This window comes from Trachypithecus francoisi, unplaced genomic scaffold (genome assembly GCF_009764315.1).
Source record: "Trachypithecus francoisi isolate TF-2019V2 unplaced genomic scaffold, Tfra_2.0 Lachesis_group12, whole genome shotgun sequence".
Taxonomy (NCBI): domain Eukaryota; kingdom Metazoa; phylum Chordata; class Mammalia; order Primates; family Cercopithecidae; genus Trachypithecus; species Trachypithecus francoisi.
In genome coordinates, this window is record NW_022681457.1 from 85765912 (window position 1) to 85790465 (window position 24554).

Here is a 24554-nt window from a genome sequence, read left to right on the forward strand (position 1 = left end):
AAGTGGCATGATCTTGGCTTACTGCAACCTCCACCTCCCAGGTTCAAGCAATTCTTGTGCCTCAGCCTCCGAGTACTTGGGATTACAGGCATGCAGTACCACATCCAGCTAATGTTTTTTGTATTTTTAGTAGAGACAGAGTTTCACTGTGTTAGACTGGTCTCAAACTCCTGACCTCGTGATTCACCCACCTTGGCTTCCCAAAGTGCTGGGATTACAGGTGTGAGCCACCACGCCCAGCCTGTATCAAATAATTTTTGCCTAACACAAAATCACCAAGATTTCTTCTATGTTCTTTCCTAGAAGTTTTTTATTTTAGGCTTTCCATTTAGGTGTATCGTCTGGTTTTTTTTTTTTTTTTTTTTGCAAGGAAAGGACTGAAGTCATGTGGATGTCTGTTCTAATATCATTTGTTGAAAAGACAGTCCTTTCTCCTTTGAATTGCTTTAGTATCTTTGTTGAAAATACGAATTGCTTTTGTATCTTTGTTGGAGTCGTTGTGTGTATATATGAGTGTGTTAATCTCTGGAGGTTCTATTCTGTTCCACTTATGTATTTGTATATCTTTACACCAATACCACGTATCTTGGTTCCTGTAGTTTTCATGACTTGTTAGTCATGAAATCAGGAAAGGCTACCACTCCAACTTTACTCTTTTTCACAATTTTTTTGGCTATTCTAAATCCTTTGCATTTCCATATAACTTAGTTTGTCAGTTTCTAAAAAAAAATCTGCTGGGATTTGGATTGCATTGAATCTATAGATCAACTTGGGGAAAACTGACATTTTAACAATATTGAGTCTTCCAACCCATGTTGAACAAAGTATACCTTTCTATTTATTTAGGTCTTTCAAAATTCCTCTCAGCATGTTTTTTAGTTTTCAGTGTTTATGACTTGCAGAGCTTTTGGTCAGATTTATCTCTATATATGTCATATTTTTGATGTATTAGAAATGGTAATGTTTTTAAAATTTCTATTTCTCGGCCAGGCATGGTGGCTCATGCCTGTAATCCCAGCACTTTGGGAGGCCGAGGCAGGTGGATCGCCTGAGGTCAGGAGTTTGAGACCAGCCTCGCCAACATAGTGACACCCCGTCTCTACTAAAACGACAAAAATTAGCTGGGTGTGGTGGCACATACCTGTAATCCCAGCTACTCGGGAGACTGAGGCAGGAGAATAGCTTGAACCCAGGAGGTGGAGGTTGCAGTGAGCTGAGATAGTGCCATCACTCTAGCCTGGGCGACAAGAGTGAAACTCTATCTCAAAAAATAAATAAATAAATAAATAAATAAATAAATATAAAAAAAATTTCTGTTTCTCATTCTTCATTGTTACCACATGAAAATATAATTTTTTTGGTATATTTTGTATATAGATCTTGTGTCTTCCAACTTTGCTAACTCACTTATTACTTCTAGAAGCTTTTTGTAGATTCCATTAGATTTTCTACATCGATTATTATGTTGTCTGTGCTTGCTAATTTCCCTTTTGATGTTTTCTTTGACACATGGGTTATTTAAAATGCGTTATTTAGTTTTCAAATATTTGTGTATTTTTTCCAAAGATGTTCTATAGTTAATATCTAGGTTAACTGTGTTTAGAGGCTGGGCATGTTGGCTCACACCTGTAATCCCAGCACTTTGGGAGGCTGAGGTAGGCAGATCACTTGAGCCCAGGAGTTCAAGACCAGCCTGGGCAACATGGTTAAACCCCATCTTTTAAAAAAAAACAAAGGTCAGGTGCGGTGGCTCACGCCTGTAATCCCAGCACTTTGGGAGGCCGAAGTGGGCGGATCATCAGGTCAGAAGTTCGAGACCAGCCTGACCAACATGGGGAAACCCTGTCTCTATTAAAAATACAAAAAAATTAGCAAGGTGGTGGTGCACACCTATAATCCAAGCTACTCAGGAGGCTAAGGCAGGAGAATCGCTTGAACCCGGGAGGCAGAGGTTACAGTGAGCTGAGATTGTGCCACTGTACTCCAGCTTGGGTGAAAGAGCGAGACTCCATCTCAATAATAATAATAATAATAATAATAATAAAAACTAAAAAAATTTTAAAAATTAAAAAAAACAAAAACAAAAATTAGCTTGGTGGTGCACACCTGTAGTCCCAGCTATTTGGGAGGCTGAAGTAGGAAAATCACCTGAGACTGGGAAGTTGAGGCTTCGGTGAGCTGTGATCACGCCACTGCACTCCAGCCTGGGCTTCAGAGCAAGATTCCGTCTAAAAAAAAAAAAAAAAGAAAAAAACTGTGGTTAGTGAACAAACTTTGTATGACTTGAATCCTTTTAAATGTTTTAAGATTTGTTTTATGGTCCAGAATATGGCCTATGTTGGTAAGTGTTCTTTGTACATTTGAAAATAATGTGTGATCTGTTGTTGGGCAGAATATTGTATAAATGTCAATTAGGTCTGTTTGGTTGATTATGTTGTCTTCTGATTTTCTGTCTACTTTTTCTATAAATTATTGAGAGAGGATTATTGAAATCTCTGATTATAGTAATGCATTTGTCTGTTTCTCCTGTGGTTCTATCAGTTTTTGCTTTATTTATTTATTTATTTTTATTTTTTGAGATGGAGTCTCGCTCTGCCACCCAGGTTAGAGTGCAGTGGTGTGATCTCGGCTCACTGCAACCTCCACTGGGTTCAAGCTATTCACCTGCCTCAGTCTCCCAAGTAGCTGGGACTACAGGCATGTGCCACCATACCCGGCTAATTTTTGTATTTTTAGTAGAGACAGCGTTTTATCATGCTGGCCAGGCTGGTCTCAAACTCCTGACCTCAGGTGATCCACTGGCCTCAGCCTCCCAAAGTGCTGGGATTATAAGCATGAGCCACCATGCCCGGCCCATTTATTTATTTATTTATTTTTAAATTTCTCCTCTCCTCTCTTCTCCTCTCCTCTCCTCTCTTCTCCTCTCCTTTCCTCTCCTTTCTTCTCCTCTCCTCTCTCTTCCTCTCTCTCTCTCTCTCTACCCCCACCCCTCTTTCTTTCCTTCGACAGAGTCTTGCTCTGTTGTCCAGGCTGGAGTGCAATGGCATGATCTTGGTTCACTGCAACCTCCGCCTCCTGGGTTCAAGCATTTCTCCTGTCTTAGCCTCCAGAGTAGCTGAGATTACAGGCGCCTGCCACCAAGCCCAGCTAATTTTTGTATTTTTAGTAGGGACGGGGTTGCACCATGTTGGCGAGGCCTGACCTCAGGAGATCTGCCTGCCTGGGCCTCCCAAAGTGCTGGGATTACAGGTGTGAGCCACTGTACCTGACAATACACCTGATAATTTTTGATTGGATGCTAGACATTTTATCTAGTTGGATGGTGCATATTTTTGTGTTCCTATACTTTTTAAATTTTTAAATATTTATTTATTTAGAGATGGAGTCTTGCTCTGTCACCCAGATTGGAGTGCAGTGGTGTGATCTTGGCTCACTGCAGCCTCTGCCTCCTGGGTTCAAGCCATTCTCTTTCCTCAGCCTCCCAAGTAGCTGGGACTACAGATGTGTGCCACCACTGCCTGGTTAATTTTTGTATTTTTAGTAGAGACAGGGTTTGCTATGTTGGTCAGGCTGGTCTTGAACTCCTGATCTTAAGTGATCTGCCTGCCTTTACCTCCCAAAGTGCTGGGATTACAGGTGTGAGCCACTGCGGATGGCCCTGTATTTTTTTTTTTTTTCAATTTTTTTGAGACGGAGTCTCACTCTTGTTGCCCAGGCTGAAGTGCAGTGGCATGATCTCAGCTCACTGCAACCTCCACCTCCAGGGTTCATGCTATTCTCCTGCCTCAGCCTCCCAAATAGCTGGGATTACAGGTGCCTGCCACCATGCCCGGCTAATTTTTGTATTTTTAGTAGAGATGGGATTTTGCCATGTTGCCCAGGCTGGTCTCGAACTCCTGAGCTCAGGCGATCCACCTGCCATGGCCTCCCAAAGTGCTGGGATTACAGGCGTGAGCCACCACGCCCGGCCTACTGGACTACTTCTCACTGATCTTCAGTCTTCCACATACCTGTTTCTATGCCATTGCTTGTACAGTTCTCCAAGTCCTGAATATCTCCTTCTCTTTTGTTTTTCTGATCCAATCCTTTTGTATGTGGGGATGAGCGGGGAGGTCTTCCTCTGTCACCCAGGCTGGAGTGCAGTGGCACGATCATAGCTCACTGCAGCCTCAATCTCCTGGGCTCAAGTGATCCTATCAGCTCAGCCTCTTGAGTAGCAAGGACCACAGGCGTGTACCACTATGCTTGGCTAATATTTTTCTTATATTTTTGGAGACGGGTCTCATTCTGTAGCCCAGGTTGGTCTCAGACTCCTGACTTCTTGGTCTAAGCAATCCTCCTGCCTGGGCCTCCCAAAGCACTGAGATTACAGGAGTGAGCCGCCATGTCTGGCCAATCTTAAAGATTCTTCAAAGTTTAATCAAAATGTTATCTCCTCCTCCTCAGAGTAGCAAGGACTCCAGCCTTCTGCCTAGAAAATCACTCTTTCCTAAGTGCTTCTACAATAAATTTATTTTTGTCATAGTAGTTGTTATATTTTGCACTTTATAATAGTTGTTTGTCTTTTTGTAAAGTTACTAAGGACAGACACTTTTTCTTGCACAAAGTAGGTATTGTATTGTATTATACACTAAGGAAATGAAAGACGGCCTTGAAAGGAATAGACCAAGTAATAGAACTAAGCAGTGTAGAGAGAAGATTTTAGTCTTTGCATAAGGTGGTTTGTAAAGCCTTGTTTTGGTCCAGCAAATCTAGGATTAGTTTAGCAAATAGGATTCATCTTGCTTGGGGCATCTGATTGGATGGTATGTTGAGAAGGATTCTGAGGGCACCTTATGGCTCATTGAGAAAGACAGTGATTAGATAGTAACATGTTGGATTGTCTCAGGTGTTTTGACTAAACATAGGATATTTTGCAATAATATTAGGTTGAGGCAAAAATAATTGCAGTTTTTGCCCTTAAAAGTAATGGCAAAACTGCAATTACCTTTGCACCAACTGAATAGCTAACAAATATATAATACACATCAGGCAGTATTCTAAGCATGAAAAATACATCAACTCATTTACTTACCCTGACAATCCATTGAGGTAAGTTCTGTTAATAGCCCCATTCTGCAGGTAGGGAAACTGAGACACAGAGAAGTTAACTAACTTCCTCAAATTACACTGCTGGTAATTCTGGCTTCAGACAATTCTCCATTGTTACTGTTATGTTGCTGTTCTAACGAACATTCAATGTTTTCAGAAACACTGTGGTAGTTAGCATATACAGTTATACTTCTATGGTATGAAAGGGACAAAATAGATTTGTTGCTTGCTAATATTAATAGGCCAAATTTCCCAAATGTCTACCTTAGAAAGATTTATCTTTCCTGATCCATATAGTCATGTCTGATCCTTTGTGTTTTATTTTTTTAGGGTCCCTTGCCAGCTCCATCTTTGACCCACTCAGATATCTTGTGGGAGCTTCAGGAGGAGTCTATGCTCTGATGGGAGGCTATTTTATGAATGTTCTGGTGGTAAGAACCACGGGGATGGAGTCCACGGGTCTCTTAAAAAAACAGAAAACAGTAACTGTTCTTTGGTTTAATGAATCTTCATTTATCAATATTTACTGAGCACTAATTTTTCTGAGAATTGTATGGCAATGCCATTTTGTTTCCTTCCTTTTCTTTCTTTTTTTTCTGAGATAGAGTCTTGCGCTATTGCCCAGGCTGGAATGCAGTAGTGTGATACTGGCTCACTGCACTTCTGCCTCCCGGACTCAAGCAATCCTCCCACCTCAGCCTCCTGAATAGCTGGGACTACAGGTGTGGGCCACCATGCCTGACTAACGTTTTCATTGTTTGTAGAGCCAGGGTTTCGGCATGTTGCCCAGGCTGGTTTTGAACTCCTAGGCTCAAGCGATCCGCCCACGTTGGCCTCCCAAAGTGCTGGGATTACAGGCGTGAGCCGCCGCACCTAGTTTCCTTTCATATTTTATCATTTTTTTCTGATTTAGAAAGTAATGAGTACTACATAAAATTTTAAATAAAAAAGTAGAAAGTTAAGGTCCTCAATATAGTATCTGTTAAGAGTTGGGTGGGTGGTGAAAGACATTGTTGACAGTTTCATATTTTTTTCAGCCCGTTTTATTTTTATTTTTTTAAAGGAAACCAAGTTTATTAAGAAAGTAAAGGAATAAAAGAACAACTACTTCATAGGCAGAGCAGCCCAGACCTTTTTCTACATGTATTAAAAATCCTACCAATGTTAATCTTATAACAGTGACATCACCCTTATTGATAAAATTGTTCTGCATTTTATCACAGAGCATCCTGACCATCTACCCATGTCAGTGCTTAGAAATCCTCCCAGCTTAGCAGCTGCTCCCTAGCATCCTCTATATAGATGCACCATGATTTATTTAATGAATCGCTCATTGAAAAAAATTTGGGGTGATTCCTGCTTTTCATGTTTACAAGTAACGCTATAAGAAATACTCTTGGCCGGGTGTGGTGGCTGACACCTGTAATCCCAACACTGTGGGAGGCCGAGGTGGGTGAATCATGAAGTCAAGAGATCGAGGCCATCCTGCAACATGGTGAAACCCCATCTCTACTAAAAATACAAAAATTAGCTGGGTGTGGTGGCGTGTGCCTGTAGTCCTAGCTACTTGAGAGGCTGAGGCAGAAGAATGGCTTGAACCTGGGAGGCGGAGGTTGCAGTAAGCTGAGATCACGCTACTGCACTCCAGCCTGGCAACAAAATGAGACTCTGTCTCAAAAAAAAAAAAAAAAAAAAAAATGCTCTTTTACATTTATCTCTTTGTATTTGTGTGATTTTTTTTTTTTTTTTTTGGTAGGATAAATTTCTAAGCCAGGTGTGGTGGCTTATGCCTGTAATCCCAGCACTTTGGGAGGCTGAGGTGGGCGGATCATAAGGTCAAGAGATCGAGACCATCCTGGCCAACATGGTGAAACCCCATCTCTACTAAAAATACAAAAATTAGCTGGGTGTGGTGGCGTGTGCCTGTAGTCCCAGCTACTCTGGAGGCTGAGGCAGGAGAATTGCTTGAACCTGCGAGGTGGAGGCTGCAGTGAGCCAAGATTGTGCCACTGCACTCTAGCCTGGACGACAGAGTGAGACTCCATCTCAAAAAACAATTTAAAAAAAATTATATGTAGAAAAGTATAAAGCAATTATAAAACTGTTCCAAATATAGAAATCACTAAGTAAAGTGGTTTTTTCAACTTTAGATTGCAACCCATTAGTGGTTGTAGACTCACTTTAAGGAATTGTGGCCAAAAGTTAAGCCCAAGAAAAAAAAAAGTCAGTGTTATTGTTTGATTTATGTGTGTACTGGGTTGTTAGGTAAACTATTTCTTACTGTAGGTCGTGGTCACAAGAGTTTGAAAAGAATTGATTTAGAGTAAACATGCCTATTTCAGCATCTTTACTCCTTGGGAAGAGAGTTACTAATTTGAAAGGGAAGGGACAAGTAATTCAATAAATTATATTAGAAATGTCTCACTCAGCAGTTCGCCAGTGACACGCAAGGGACCCAAAGCTAAAATCCCACAGTGGGCCAGGTGTGCTGCCGTGCACCTGTAGTCCCAGCTACTCGGGAGTCTGAGACAGAAGGAAGGCTTGAGTCTAGGAGTTCAAGGCTGCAGTGAGCTATAGATTGCACCGCTGCCCTCCAACCTGGGTGACAGAGTGAGACCCTCCCTGTCTTCTACCTCCCCTCACAAAACCCCCCCGCCGCAAGAGCCCCCCCACAAAAATCCCTGCAATAATTTTTGACCAATATTTTGAATGTTTTTGAAATTACCTCAAAAAATTAAGGTAATACTCAAATCTCAGTTAAGTCTTTGCTAAATATTACTGGGAAAGAGGATGAAGAAATATCAAATGAATATATATATATATTTTTTGAGACGGAGTCTTGCTCTGTCGCCCAGGCTGGAGTGCAGTGGCCGGATCTCAGCTCACTGCAAGCTCCCCCTCCCGGGTTTATGCCATTCTCTTGCCTCAGCCTCCCGAGTAGCTGGGACTATAGGCGCCCACCACCTCGCCCAGCTAGTTTTTTTGTATTTTTTAGTAGAGATGGGGTTTCACCGTGTTAGCCAGGATGGTCTCGATCTCCTGACCTTGTGATCTGCCCATCTCGGCCTCCTAAAGTGCTGGGATTACAGGCTTGAGCCACCGTGCCCGGCCTCAAATGAATATTAACCAAAAATCTTAGAATATTTCATCAATCTTAGTTTAACAGCATTTATTTATCTATTTATTTATTGACAAGTGTTGATTTTATATTACTTTTATTGAGATTATTTCTGGCTAGCAAAATTGTGTCATTTATATCATTAAATTAAATATCTTGTCATTTTATTCCCCAAAGTGCATTGTACTTCCCAAATACATTTAAAAACTTGGCTGTGACACTCATGCTTTGATTTGCAAGTATTTGACACTGGAAGATTATTTCAAATGAAGAGCAGATGAAGACGGAATAGAGTTGAGGTTTCATTTGTCTATAGATAGCTTATATAATTATTATTTATCTCTTTGCAAGAACTTTCGAGAAATGATTCCTGCCTTTGGAATTTTCAGACTGCTGGTCATCATCCTGATAAGTAAGTGTGTTTTGTGAACACTTCATACTGTCGAAGTGAAACGAAAATATAGAGACAAATCTCTAAACATTTTATTTGGGAATCACAGAATTGCAATTTAGGGCATGTACACAGAACTGGGAGGTCTATGGTATGTCTGAAGTACAAAAGAAAAGCCTGGGGGGTTTATTAGAAAGATAAATTTTACATATTATATTGAAAGAAAGCTCATTGGCCCTAGAGCAGCCTTTGGGAGCTGGTTGGTGAGTGATGATAGCGGGGAGAACTAGTCTTAGACTTGTGTTGTTTAGACCTGATTCTTAGACTCAATTTGTTTCAGCAGCTATTAGGTAAAACTAGTCTTATGGTTAGAGCAGGTAGTTTCAGCAGCTGGGCTTGTGGAGAATTCAATTGTTGGAGCAGTGCTGTGTGCTCTGAGTGCTTTTGTCCCCTAGCCTCTCAACTCTGATTTAGTTGGGTTTGACAAGAATGACCTATTCTGCATAATCAACTCACACAATATTTTCACAGTGTTATTGGTTTAGCCTTCAGGAGGCCTTTCCACATTTCCGAAATACTAACATGGAGAATAACTGCAAACCTACAGTTAGAAAAAAATTGTCCAATTCACAGCACTGAGCAGAAAGAATTAAACAAAGGAGTTTTACAGGCTCTCATGGGTGGTTCTTAGACATGCCTACAGGACGTATTTTTGCTTTTTCTATCTTTATGGAGTGAGGGAAGCCAAGAGAATAGAGCCCTAGGCACCCCCTCTACTTGAACCACAATAGCTTCACTTATGTTTTATATACTGGACTTTTTCATACATTGGAAGCTGTATGTGATTTTGTCTGCAAAGGGAAAACTTGGAAACCACTGATATAATCTATTTTCTTCCTCAGTTTCTAAATTTGCGGATTAAAAAAATAAACTGATCCAGGATATAAGTATTGAGTGATAGCTGATAGTTGAGGATTAATGATAGAGAGCTGGGCTGGGGCGGGGGTGGCGGGCAACTGTTCAAGAAGCCCAGACCAAGAGGGTGACTAATGTGGCTTTTGAAATCTCCAAGAATTCTAGAATCACATGCTAAAGGAGGTTAGGAAGAATGCTGTCTGAAGAGGCGATGGAAGTGCAGCTGAGTCTGAGAGTAAAGGTAGATTCCAGATGACAGCAGGCCATAGAGCATGGAAGAAAACAAGATCAAAGGTGGGGGTGGTAACTGGTGTTGACAGACCTGCTCCAGTTGAAGTTTTCTCTATCTGGAGGGCTGTGGAAGAATGACAGACCCTGGGGTCAGACCTGAAAGCCAAGGCAGAGGTTATACCTGATAAAGCCTAAGATGTTGGCTGTCCACATAGTAAGAAAACAGGATTTTGCAATTTCTATCAAGGGTTCAATTATCCCCATTACAGGAACAGAGGCAACTATGTCTGTGGGAAGGGACTCTTTAGTTTATTGATGATTTAATTGTAAGAACATTAATATTTCACTCTGAGATAAAATAATTCACTTGTTTATAGTTTATACTATTCTTAATTTTTTTTTTCATAACAAATTCAAAACCTAAGAGAAGGGAGAGTGAGTATCTGGGAGACAGCAGAGCTGCTGCAGTAGCCGAGCTGCCTCCTCAGTTGTTCAGGGTCACACCCAGAATCAGAGGACACATTGTCTGGGCACAGAAAGGTTGTCACTCAAGATACAGGGTCTTCAGTCAGTCTGCTTCATTTCCAAAAGTTCTTTGGCCTGGTTTACCTACTATTGAAAATGGGAAGAGTTACAACATATACGAGATTAATAAAATATAAATGCATTTGTATTTGAAACATGTTTCTTTGGAAATGTATACAATATTGTTTTAAGTTGTAAATATTCTTCTTCTTTTTTTTTTTTTTTTTTTTTTTTGAGACAGTCTTGCTCTGTCGCCCGGGCTGGAGTGTAGTGGCGTGATCTTGGCTCACTGCAACCTCCGCCTCCCGGTTCAAGCAATTCTCCTGTCTCAGCCTCTCCTGTCTACAGGTGCATGCCACCACGCCCGGTTTATTTTTGTATTTTTACTAGAGATGGGGTTTTATCATATTGGTCAGGCTGGTCTCGAACTCCTCACCTCAGGTGATCCACTTGCCTCAGCCTCCCAAAGTTATGGGATTATAGCTGTGAGTCACTGCGCCCAGCCAAGTTATAAATATTCTTTTTTTTTTTTTTTTTTTTTTTGAGACGGAGTCTCGCTCTGTCGCCCAGGCTGGAGTGCAGTGGCGCAATCTCGGCTCACTGCAAGCTCCGCCTCCCGGGTTTACGCCATTCTCCTGCCTCAGCCTCCCGAGTAGCTGGGACTACAGGCGGCCGCCATCTCGCCCGGCTAGTTTTTTGTATTTTTTTTTTTTAGTAGAGACGGGGTTTCACCGTGTAGGCCAGGATGGTCTCGATTTCCTGACCTCGTGATCCACCCATCTTGGCCTCCCAAAGTGCTGGGATTACAGGCTTGAGCCACCGCGCCCGGCCATATATATTCTTAATTGTGAATGGCAGGTGGCCAAAAAACCTTCCTTCATCAAACACTATGTTCGAGACCAGTCTGTGCAACATAGGGAGACTCTGTCTCTACAAAAAAATTGGTCAAGTGTTGTGGTGTGGGCCTGTGGCTCCAGCTCCTCAGGAGGCTGAGGTGGGAGAATTCGCCTGAGCCTGGGAGGCCGAGGCTGCAGTGAGCCGTGATCATGCCACTGTCCTCTAGTCTGGGTGGCAGAGCGAGGTTGTCTCAAAAAAAATTCATATGAAGGCAACTCTTTTAAAGTAAATGTCAAATTTTTAATGAGGACAATGGTTTGGCTTTTTGGAGTAAGGGCTTATTTTCAGGTTGGAAGACATGTCTCAGTTATTAGAGGCAGCAGCAACCCAGAAGAAAAGTCCCCTAGGAAGCAGAAAGAGGAAAGAGCCAGACTCAGATATAGGAAAGGGCAAGATGGAGAGAAACTGGTTGGAGAAATTGACATACTAATGGTTACAAAGACTTTCTGAGAGGAGGTCTCCTATCCTAGAAGACTAAACCAAAGTAACTGTTTCCAGTTATGTGGCAGTGTTTTTAAAAATACTTTCCTAGACCCATGGGCATGTTATTTATGTGGACCAGGAAATGCAAATGATGACTGAAAATATGGGCTAGGCACAGTAGCTCACTCCTGTAATCCCAGCACTTTGGGAAGCCGAGGTGGGTGGATCATGAGGTCAGGAGATTGAGACCATCCTGGTCTCATGGTGAAACCCTGTCTCTACTAAAAATACAAAGATTAGCCGGGCGTGGTGACATGGGCCTGTAGTTCCAGCTGCTCAGGAGACTCAGGCAGGAGAATCACTTAAACTCAGGAGGCGGAGGTTGCAGTGAGCTGAGAATGCACCACTGCACTCCAGCCTGGGTGACAGCGAGACTGTGTCTCAAAACAAAACAAAACAAAACAAAAAGACAATATGATACAGCCTCATTAATCTAGTACTTTGTAATAGTCATTTACAATTAAATGAATATTGAATACTTCCTCGACCTCAATTTCTGTCCAGTGACTTCAACATCAATCAATACAGTATTGAAAGGGAATCTAGTCAGAACACATGTCCTGATGCTATTTTCCCAAAGGCAAGGACTAGGTCTTTTCATCTCCTAGGACACAGTGGCTCACTAAGTAGAGCACAGGGAATTAGGGGATGGGTGTGGAATGCGATAGCTGCAAGAGATGTTTCCTAGCACTACACACATAGGGCAGAGTTCTTCTAGGCCAAGAAATCAGAAGCTCCTTTTGCAGCACAGATCTGACTTCCTTGAAGACTGCCTAACTTCTGGCTCTCACAGTTTTATTCGAGAATATGGAATCATTTGCTTTCATGGCCTGACACCTTCAGAACTCCAGATGGTAATTACAGGCAATTACCATGGTGGCTGAGAGTGGAGCCTCGCTGTCTTGGTTTCTTTATGTATAAAACGCCACCATCCTTCTTCACTTTGATTGCTACAATAGTATTTTTCCAGCTGGTCTTTCAGTTCCTGTTCTTGCTCCCTTATGTCTGCTTCCTACATGGCAGCTAGAATAATCTTTGTAAAACCACCAGTGTGGTCACTCAAGCCTGTAATCCCAGCACTTTGGGAGGCCGAAGTGGGTGGATCACCTGAGGTCAGGAGTTCAAGAGTTGGAGACCAGCCTGGTCAACACGGTGAAACCCTGTCTCTACTAAACATACAAAAATTAACTGGGCATGGTGGCGGGCACCTGTAATCCCAGCACTTTGGGGAGCTCAGGCAGGTGGATCACCTGAGGTCAGGAGTTCAAGAGTTTGAGACCAACCTGACCAACACGGTGAAACCCCGTCTCTACTACAAATACAAAAATTAGCTGGGTGTGGTGGCACATGTCTGTAATCCCAGCTAATCAGGAGGCTGAGGCACGAAAATTGCTTGAACCTGGGAGGTGGAGGTTGCAGTGAGCCAAGATTGCACTACTGCACTCCAGCCTGGGCGACAGAGTTGAGACTCTGTCACAAACAAACAAACAAACAAAATGTATCATGTCACTCCTGTGCTCAAGAGCTTTCAAAGACTTCCTATCACTCAGTAAAAGTTGAAGTCCTTACAATGGCCCATATAGACCCTACATAATCTGTCCCCTGCTACCTGTTTGATGTCATCACCCACAACCTTATCCCTAATTCTAGTCCTGAATCACCTGGAGGTCTCGTTAAAACAAAGTTGTTGGAAACAACAACTTGACCACAGTTGGTAGTTGGGAAACACAGCCATGGAAGTTGGAATCTGCTAAGGAGTGTACAACTCACCTTCTAAAAACAAAAACAGAAAGCTGAGTCTCACCCTCAAGGTTTCTGGTTCAGTAGGTCTGGGGTAGGTTTAAGAGTTTTCATTTCTAATAAGTTTCCAGGTGAAGCTGATACTGCTGGTCTTGGTAAAAACCACTTTGAAAACCACTGATCCAGCCAGCTCAACTGCTTTGGTATTTTTCAAACACACCAGGCATATTCCTGCTTAGGGACTTTGTACTTGGTCTTCCCTCTCTCTGAAACACTCTTGTGTCAAATAGTAGCATGACTTGGACCCTTACCTCTGTCCAGCGTCATATTCTCAGAGAGATCCTCCTTGATACCCCTATTGGAAATCACACTTGACATCTGACATTCCTAGTTCTTCTTCCTCTCTTTGTATTTGCTCCATAGCTCATAGCACTATTTGACATACTGTATGTTTTACTTATTTGTTTGCCTCCCTGCCAACCACCCCCCACCACACCCGCCAACAATTTGTCAGCTACATGAGGCAGGTCTGTTAAATCTGCCCACTGCTGCCTATCTACCAGCTAGAATGATGCCTGACACATAGAGGACAATGAATGCTTGTTGGATGGATAAATCTGTAAAATGGGATAATGATAGTTCCTACTTCATAGGGTTGTGATGAAGATTAATGAGTTAAAAAATCTCTTAGAAAAGCATCTGTCACAGAGTTAAGTCTCAATAAATGATAGCTAGTATTATTATTATTAGAGGGGAACCAAAAACATTTGGTGTACTATTGTGGAGATTCTGAGCCTTTATCAGGGTGTTTTTCCTTCTAGTTGTGTTAGACATGGGATTTGCTCTCTACAGAAGGTTCTTTGTTCCTGAAGACGGGTCTCCGGTGAGTTCAGTTTCTTTCTTTTATAAAATGGAAATTTGCTTACTGTCAAAAAGGGTTATCAAATAGGGGTTACAACGCTGTGATTTAGGGCAGCCAAATTTCCATTTGGAAGTTAAGAATATTTTTAAGAAAATCAGACGTTTGAATTGTCCTTCCTACTTAACTGTCTCATAGCCCTAATCACTGGCTCTACTTCACTGCACCTGCCATATTGGTAGCTATTCCAAAACAGGAGAGAATGGCCAGGCGCGGTGGCTCACGCCTGTAATTCCAGCACTTTGGGAGGCCGAGACTGGCGGATCACAAGGTCAGGAGTTCGAGACCAGCCTGGCCAGTATGGTGAAACCCTGTCTCTACTAAAAATACAAAAATTAGCTGGGCTTGGTGGCAGGCACCTGTAATCCCAGCTACTCGGGAGGCTGAGGTAGGAGAATCGCTTGAATCCGGGAGGTGGAGGTTGCAGTGAGCCGAGATTGCGTCACTACATTCCAGCCTGAGTGACAGAGTGAGACTCCATCTCAACAAAACAAAACAACAACAACAACAACAAAAAAACCCCAGAAAACAGGAGAGAATGGATTTTCCGGTCCACATAGAATAAAAAGCAGATTGGTTTAGCCAGGCATGGTGGCATGTGCCTGTAGTCCCAGCTACTTGGGAAGCTGAGATGGGAGGATTGCTTGAGTCCCAGAGGTTGAGTCTGCAGTGAGCTGTGATCATGCCACTGCACTCCAGCCTGGGTGACAGAGTTGAGATCCCATTTCAAAAAACAAAACAAAACAAAAAAGCAGATTGGAAAACAGCAATGAAAATTTGAGTTCTACAAACTGACAATAAAGAAAATTGACAAAAATTTCCAGTTTTGCTGGGATTTATCTTTGAATTTGGTAGTTTCTGTTTGGGGATTTGTTGTGTACGTTATTACTTGTGTTTTAAATGTGACACCCCATGTATGTGCAATCAGATTATGCTGCCATAGAGATCCCTCATGGCAACTCAACCATTTTCTTAGTTGGCATCATATAGAATTATTTTAAATGCAATGATGATCAAGAATGAGAAACAATTTCTCTGTCTTTTGTACTTTAAGAATGGGTAAAAGCTGGGCGCCGTGGCTCAAGCCTGTAATCCCAGCACTTTGGGAGGCCGAGATGAGCGGATCACGAGGTCAGGAGATCGAGACCATCCTGGCTAATATGGTGAAACCCCGTCTCTACTAAAAAATACAAAAAACTAGCCAGGCGAGATGGCGGGCGCCCGTAGTCCCAGCTACTCGGGAGGCTGAGGCAGGAGAATGGCGTGAACCCAGAAGGCGGAGCTTGCAGTTAGCTGAGATCCGGCCACTGCACTCCAGCCCGGGCAACAGAGCGAGACTCCACCTCAAAAAAAAAAAAAAAAAAAAAAAAAAAGAATGGGTGAAAATGACATTTCTTAGCTTTGTATGTTTCAGAGTATCTCCTTCTCTCTGTGCACACAGAGTTTTGTGTCTCTTTTGTCTTACCCCTAGTTCTCTAGACTTTTAAGACTCTTGTTTGACTGTGATGATATTTGTGTTTGAATAAAAGAGATGCAACTGAAATACACAATTAGCATTGTCTTCACTTATTTCCATTTTCTCCTTTTCTCCCAAGGTGTCTTTTGCAGCTCACATTGCAGGTGGATTTGCTGGAATGTCCATCGGCTACACGGTGTTTAGCTGCTTTGATAAAGCACTGCTGAAAGATCCAAGGTTTTGGATAGCAATTGTTGCTTATTTAGCTTGTGTCTTATTTGCTGTATTTTTCAACATTTTCCTATCTCCAGCAAACTGACCTGCCCCTATTATAAGCCAATTAATAAAAAGAGCCATCTGGATGGGGGGGGAAAAAAAAGGAAGACTCTATGAAGAAACAGAAGTCTCAGCAAAGGTTAACAACTTTATATAGAGGAAAAAACAGCATTAAACTCATCAGTTGCAAAGACTGCCTACAAAAGGACCTTAGGATTTAAGGAAGAGGCTTCTTAATGTAGAAAGGGAAGAAGAAGAGAGAAAAGAACGGCAGTAAAAACTGGAGATTGGGGCCAGGAGCAGTGGCTCATGCCTCTAATCCCAGCACTTAGGGAGGCTGAGGTGGGTGAAATCACCTGAGGTCAGGAGTTCGAGACCAGCCTGACCAATATGGTGAAACCTTGTCTCTACTAAAGAAAATACAAAAATTAGCTGGGTGTGGCACTGCGTGCCTGTAGTCCCAGCTACTTGGGAGACTGAGGCAGGAGAATTGCTTGAACCTGGGAGGCGAAGGTTGCAGTGAGCCGAGATCACACCACTGCACTCCAGCGTGGGTGACAGAGCGACACTCCGTCTCAAAAAACAAAACAAAACTAGAGATTGGGTCTTTCTTTCCCAGGCATATGGTATTCTATAAAACAGACCTCTCCTTGGAGGATGTATTTTGGAGAATGCTTCATAAAATCTATGAATACTGTACAATGCTGATAATAAAAACTTTTTATACCTGTGTCAGACTCCTGATAATCACTTTAAAATAGATTACTGTTTGAGAAGATAGATCAGTACTGTTTGAGATGTTTTACATACTTTATTGATAATGTTATCAACAACACAGAGAGGTAGTTATTACTCTGCATCTTAGAGTAATCGTAAAGAATCCCTTAAATAAACCCTTAAAGAATTATGTACTTGTCTGAGGGGAGCAGAATTTAAACATAGATAATGACTTGGAAACCTGTAGTCTCTCCTATAGGTCCAACAGTACTGTGTTCCCCAAATACTGAAGAGTATCATAGGAGTACAGGAACAAACGTCTATGCGGGGTACACCATGAATGGTGGAAATATCTCGTAGAAGAAGACTGAGGATTTTCTGGATTGCTAGTTTAAGATTCTGATACCGTGTCTAAGATCCCAAGGAACCTGGCACTGGCTTTCTGGTGCACACTATATACCTAGACTTCAGATTCTCATCTGTGATCAGACTGTCATCCTTCGTGTGGCTCATGGCTCTCCTAGGAGTGGGTAGGATTTATTTACAAAAGGTAAAATGTCATACCTGAAAGCTGAGAAGCATGTGTCCTTTTTCTGTGTAGAATTCAGACTGTGGTTTATTATGTTTTTGGAAGTGGTAGTTTTAGGTCATCGGAATACAGGAAACATAATTTTTTCTTTTATCATCAACGTATTTATTAAACACCCATCTAAACATGTTACTGTATTATGAAGGGCATATGCACTTAGATATAGTGAGAAAAGTTAATACTTTAGTATTTTGAGAAAAACTGATCAGAAATGTGTTTCAAAAGTTAAATTTAAGTATGAACATGGGAATATGAGTGTGTTCTTTTTTTTCTTTTTTTTGAGATGGAGTCTCGCTCTATTTCCCTGGCTGGAGTGCAGTGGGTAGATCTTGGCTCACTGCAACCTCTGCCTCCTGGGTTCAAGCAATTCTCCTACCTCAGCCTCCCGAGTAGCTGGGATTACAGGTGTGCGCCACCACACCTGGCTCATTTTTTTTTTTTTTAAGATGGAGTCTTGCTCTGTCACCCAGGCTGGAGTGCAGTGGCCCAATCTTGGCTCACTGAAACCTCTGCCTCCCGGGTTCAAGTGATTCTCCTGTCTCAGCTTCCTGAGTAGCTGGAATTACAGGTGGCTGCCACCAAGTCCAGCTAATTTTTGTATTTTTTTTTTTTTTTTTTTAGTAGAGATGGGGTTTCACCATGCTGGCCAGGCTGGTCTCTAACTCCCGACCTCAGGACCTCAGGTGATCTGCCTACCTTGGCCTCCCAAAGTGTTGGGATTACAGGCATGAGCCACCACACCTGGCCCCTAATTTTTTTTTTTTTTTGAGACTGAGTTTCGCTCTTACTGCCTAGGCTGGAGTGCAATGGCACAATCTCGGCTCCCTGCAACCTCCACCCCCCGGGTTCAAATGATTCTCCTGCCTCAGCCTCCTGAGTAGCTGGGATTGTAGGCGCCTACCACCATGCCTGGCTAATTTTTGTATTTTTAGTACAGACAAGGTTTCACCATGTTGGCTAGGCTGGTCTTGAACTTCTGACCTCAGGTGATCCACCCACCTTCGCCTCCCAAAGTGCTGGGATTACAGGCGTGAGCCACTGTGCTCAGCTAATTTTTGTATTTTTAGTAGGGACGGTGTTTCACCATGTTGGCCAGGCTGGTCTCAAACTCCTGACCTCAAGTGATCCACCCGCCTCAGCCTCCCAAAGTGCTGGGATTACAGGTGTGAGCCACCATGCCTGGCCTTATGAGCATGTTCTTGGTTAAATAAAGATTCAAACAAGAAGTTAAAAGATAAAATCTTCAGCCAGGTGCAGTGGCTCATGCCTATTATCTCAGCACTTTGGGAGGCTAAGGTGGGAGGACTGCTTGAGCCCAGGAGTTTGAGAACAGCCTGGGTAACATTCAAGAACTCTATAAAAAAAAAAAAATAGCCAGGTGTGGTGGTGCTTGCCTGTAGTTCTAGCTACTCTGGAGGCTGAGGTGGGAGGATCACTGGAACCCCGGAGTTCAAGGTTACAGTGAGCTAGATCATGCCACTGCCCTCCAGCCTGGGTGACAGAGTGAGACCCTGTCTTAAATAAACAAACAAACAAAATCTCCTTCTACCTTCTCACTTCAAACCTGCTGTTTTTCCCTAGTGATGACCATCATCAGTGGTCACAACAGTATGGTATGTATCCTTGCAGACTTTTTTCTATGTAGGATGAGCAGAAAGGAAAATGGGTTTAAGTTAATGGCCAATTCATCCACCGTACTGAACTTCACTGAATCTGGTCTATACCCTCAAAGGGACAAATTCAAAGAACAAATTAGAGGTGTCCATGGTATAACTCCCCCTAAGCATCATTTGCTTCTCAGATTTACCTCAACTAGGAAAAGTTTTTGTTAACCAATTGTAGCTATATATATATATATATGCATATGTATTATATATATGTGTATGTGTGTGTGTGTGTATATATATATATGTATTTTTTTTCTTAAGACAGGGTCTTTCTCTGTCACCCAGGCTGGAGTGCAGTGGCACCATCTCAGCTCACTGCAACCTCTGGCTCCCAGGTTCAAGCAATTCTCCTGCCTCAGCCTCCCAGGTAGCTGGGATTATAAGAATGCATCACCATGCCTGGCTAATTTTTGGTATTTTTAATAGAGACTGGGTTTCACCACGTTGGCCAGGCTGGTCTTGAACTCCTGACTTCAGGTGATCTGCCTGTCTCGGCCTCCCAATGTGCTAGGATTACAGATGTGAGCCACCACGCCCGGCCTCTAGTTAGATATTTTTATAAAATGTAGGTTTTAGCAGGATAAATGTGATACATGTATTGTTCTATAACTTGCTTTACAACATGACCTAGGGACCTTTCTCTATTAGTTCATAGAGATCTTTATTCTCTGAATTGCTGAATGATATAGATGTACCATAGCTAACCATTCCTCTGTCGGACATGTAAATTGTTGCTGCTTTTGTATAATTACCAACAGTGCCATGTGAACATCCTAGCATGTGCAGTGTGTCTCTGAGTGTGTATGCTGAGTGAATATTTCAAGTATCCAGAGGCAGAAAGGCTATGCTAATTTTGATAGGTTTAAATTGCCTTTTAAATAGCTGTATCCATTTATATTCTTACCTACAGGATATGAGAGTAACAGTGCCTCCCTACTTTGCCAAAAGAAGGTATTATAAATCTTGAAAATTTTCAATTTTGATAGTTAAAAAATAATATTTCACTTAAATGTGTATTTTCTACTGAGGTTGAGCACTTTTCAAATTTATTAATAATTTATGTTACACATATGTAATTCATACACAATATAGAAACATGACTATATTGTATGTGTCTATATATAAATATAAAAAATATTATATATTATATAAAATATATAACTATAAATAAATATAAAATATAAAAAATATAAATATATATATATATATATATGTGTGTGTGTGTCCCTAGTGAAATGTTTGTATTTAATCTGAGAAGTAGCTATTATTGGCAAAGAAGCCCAGGGAAGAAATATCTATGTGTTACGCTCAACCTGCCAGATCACTAGCTCTGAAGAGACCTCTAATGACCTACATTACAATGTAATTGTTAATAACAGAACATGGGAGAGAGAATCAGGATCTATCTATGAAATCGGACATGACCCATTTATTAAGGCAGATGACCAAGACGTTATTATCTAGTAAGAAAGACTTTTTTGGTTCTAGAAACATGGTTTATTGCACAAAAACAATGATATTTTATTGGGTTCCCCCAGTGGCAAAAATCACAGTGCAAACAGCACACAAATATCTCCTGTCATTTTAAATTTGACATCTCTGAGTTATGGAGGAATCATTTACTCAGCTTAATTTGGGGCTCATGACTTTAGTCTTCTAGACTGCAGTGTGTTATTAGGACTATTATAAGCATTCTTTATCTGTGCTGTCCAATAAAGCAGCCATTAGGTAGTTGTAGCTCTTTACATTTTTATTAAAATGATTTGAAATTAAAAATTCAATTGCTCTGATACACAAACTATATTGCAAGTGTTCAATAGCTACATTTGGCTCCTAGCTGCCTTATTGGCTAGCACAGATAGAGTATTTCCATTGTTGCAGAAAGTTCTATTGGACGGTGCTGTTTTAGAAGCAAGGATAAGCAGAAAGGGAAATGGATTTTAGTTGATGGATGACTCACTAACTACATTGAACTGAACTGAATCTGCTCTATACCTGCAAAGGGACACATTCAGAAAATAAATTGAAGATGGCCATGCTAAATATGGTTTGCTTCTCAGATTTACCTAAACTAAGAAAGGTTTGTGTTAATCTCTCTGTTTTAGCTTATTAAGAAAGAGTTGTTTCAAATGTTTTTATCTTTTTCTTTTGAATTCTATGGGACTGTATCTATGTATACTAGTTTTTACGTCATTTGCTAAGAAAGCTTTAATTTGTAGCTAAATAATACTGTTCCTTCTTTCAGGAAATACTATGTGTTGTCCTTTATGAAAAAAAAAATCCTTTATTTCTTTTTATGATTATAAAAGTAAAATGCTCATAGTAAAAAATTAAAATACATATAATTACAATATTTAAGTATATACTTTATAATCCCAACATCCAGAGCTAATCACAGTTAATATTTTCATGAATATCCTTCCAGACTTTTTTATATACATTTGTAAATGTAAATAAATTGATAATAATGGGGCCATATTATTTTATTTTATAACATCAATTTCACTGAAATGAAGTATCAAATGCCTTTTTCTGTGTGTTGAACATTTCTACTGGTTGCATAGTATCACACCGTGGATGTGGTCCATTATTTCACCAGCTTTTCTTGTACTGATAATTATTTCATGTTTTTAGCTTATGACTATTATAAACAACATGAATTACATCTTTGCTTACATTATTATTATTATTTATGAACCATAAACTAGACTTGCTTACATTTTTTTTTTTTTTTTTTGAGACAGAGTTTCACTCTGTCGCCCAGGCTAGAATGCAGTGGCCAGATCTTGGCTCACTACAACCTTCCCCTCCCGGGTTCAAGTGATTCTCCTGCCTCAACCTCCTGCGTAGCTGGGATTATAGGCATGCGCCACCATGCCCGGCTAATTTTTGTATTTTTAGTAGAGATGGGGTTTCACCATGTTGGTCAGGCTGGTCTCGAACTCCTGACCTCGTGATCCGCCTGCCTCTGTCTCCCAAAGTGCTGGGATTACAGGTGTGAGCCGCCGCGCCTGGCCAACTTGCTTACGTTTTAAAGTGCTTTGGGTTGTTGGGTCAGAGTATGCTATTATTATTATTTTTTCGAGACAGAGTCTTGCTCTGTCGCCCAGGCTGGAGTGCAATGGTGTGATCTTGGTTCACTGCAACCTCTGGGCCTCTGGGTTCAAGTGATTCTCCTGCCTCAGCTTCCTGAGTAGCTGGGACTACAGGTGCCCGCCACCACGCCCGACTAATTTTTGTATTTTTAATAGAGAAAGGGTTTTAACCATGTTGGCCAGGCTGGTCTCAAACTCCTGACCTCAAGGGATCGGTTGGCCTTGGCTTCCTAAAGTGATGGGATTACAGGCGTGAGCCACTGTGCCCGGCCAGAGTATGCTATTATTAACATAATAAAGTCAATGGAAAGTTTCTCTATCTCAGGAATACAACTATATTTTAGAAGGTTGATGCTTTTGCAAATCATATTAACAGAACAATGGCTGAAGAAAGGAACTAAAGACTCTAGAACTAGTTATTTAAAAAGCCAAAGCTATCACTATTTGACATTCCTAAATTTAAATGATTAAACTTAAAACAGATGATCTCTTAATGTTTCTTTCCGGCAAATCTGAAGTTTGCTCATAGAGGAAAAATAATAGTTTAGTAAAAAATTTAAAGAGCTGACTCTAGAGCCACAATGATTGGGTTTGAACGCCAGCTCCAGCTGTGTGACCTCAGGTAAATTAAGGTGTGCTTCTGTTTCCTCATCTGTAAGATGGGGGAAACAACATACTCACCAGGATTTTAGTGATGAACACATCTTGTATCTTAGTAGTTTGTTTGATTGTGTAACAGTTCCCTTTATATAAAGGGGACAGGAAAAATAGAAAATATTTATATTTTAAATGAAAAATAATGAAAACATTCACTTTTTAAAAATCTTTCTTTTGGGGTATATTTCCTCTGAGATAACCTGGGATACCAACCTTAATATGGAATCTACTGGCAAATAATCCAAGCAGCTAAATTATAACTTGCCCCACTGTTTCCTTCAAGAGAGCAGCTATATGTCTTAAATAGGTCAAATTCTGCTACAGCGAAAGTTTCCATAATACCATCACCATACCAGTGAACAATCTCTTTCAAGTAGTATCTATAATGAGATTCTAGTACCACAAGGCTGGGCACTGTGGCTCACACCTGAAATCCCAGCACTTTGGGAGGCCGAGGCGGGCGGATCACCTGAGGTCGGGAGTTCAAAACCAGCCTGACCAATATGGAGGAACCCCATCTCTACTAAAAATCCAAAATTAGCTGTGCGTGGTGGCATATGTCTGTAATCCCAGCTACTCTGCAGCCTGGGGCAGGCGAATCACTTGAACCTGGGAGGTGGAGGTTGCGGTGAGCGGAGATTGTGCCATTGCACTCCAAAAAAAAAAAAAAAAAAAGATTCTGGTACCATAAAATAGTTGAGAATTTTTGGAGTTCTTTTTTTTTTTTTTTTTTTTTTTTGAGACAGAGTTTCCACTCTTGTCACCAAGGCTGGAGTGCGATGGCACGATCTCAGCTCACTGCAACCTTCACCTCCCAGGTTCAAGCGATTCTCCTGCCTCAGCCTCCTGAGTAGCTGGGGTTACAGATGCCTGCTACCATGCCCAGCTAATTTTTTGTATTTTTGTAGGGACAGTGTTTCACCAGGTTGGCCAGGCTGGTCTCGATCTCCTGACCTCAGGTGACCCGCATCGGCCTCCCAAAGTGCTGGGATTACAGGTGTGAGCCACTGTGCCGGGCTTGAAGTTCATTTTAACATGATAAGAATTTACAAAATTTGGGCCGGGCACGGTGGCTCACTTTGGGAGGCTGAGGAGGGCCGATCACTCAAGGTCAGGAGTTCAAGACCAGCCTGGCCAACATGGTGAACCCCCGTCTCTACTAACAATACAAAAATTAGCCGAGCATGGTGGCGCTTCCCTGTAGTCTACTTGGGAGGCTGAGGCGTAAGAATCACTTGAACCTGGGAAGTGGAGGTTGTGTGGGCCAAGATCCTGCCACTGCACTCTAGTATGGGCAACAGAGTGAGACTGTCTCCCACGCCAAAAAAAAAAAAAAGAAAAAAAGTGTACTTTTTCATAGTAAAGTATAATAAGTACTTTATTCATATTCATAAATATTACTGAGATGAATATCTGAAAATGTTCACCAACTGCCAGGAAGAAACCAGAATTTATTTCAAATTTATTTCAATTTGGATTAAAAAAACTAATCTAAATTCCTGTAAGAGCCAGATCTATTTCCTTTGGCTTCATTAAATGCTGTATCTTACTGAATTATCAAATGAAGCATATTCATTTTCCTATGTGTATAAATGAGATTTAAAAATCACTGACTTTTTGGCTGGGCACGGTGGCTCACGCCTGTAATCCTGGCACTTTGGGAGGCCGAGGCGGGTGGATCACGAGGTCAGGAGATCGAGATCATCCTGGCCAACATGGTGAAACCCTGTGTCTACTAAAATACAAAAAATGATCTGGGGGTGCTGGCAGGCGCCTGTAGTCCCAGC

At 41.5% G+C, this 24554-nt stretch overlaps 1 protein-coding gene across 5 annotated transcripts in view; it reads left to right on the forward strand.

Annotated features, from left to right (window-relative positions):
* The window catches only part of RHBDL2 (rhomboid like 2), a 55239-nt gene extending 38468 nt beyond the window's left edge, over positions 1-16771 (forward strand). For 4 of the 5 annotated variants that reach the window (XM_033227037.1, XM_033227035.1, XM_033227034.1 and 1 more), the window contains 4 exons: positions 5422-5522; positions 8561-8621; positions 14213-14274; positions 15906-16771. In XM_033227037.1, the coding sequence (XP_033082928.1) occupies positions 5422-5522; positions 8561-8621; positions 14213-14274; positions 15906-16085 (404 nt within the window). In that variant the 3' untranslated portion in view covers positions 16086-16771. Of the gene's footprint in view, positions 1-5421; positions 5523-8560; positions 8622-9672; positions 9783-14212; positions 14275-15905 lie in introns of those variants that run through there. The other variant, XM_033227033.1, reaches the window with a different exon arrangement.
* Positions 16772-24554: the final 7783 nt, after the last annotated feature.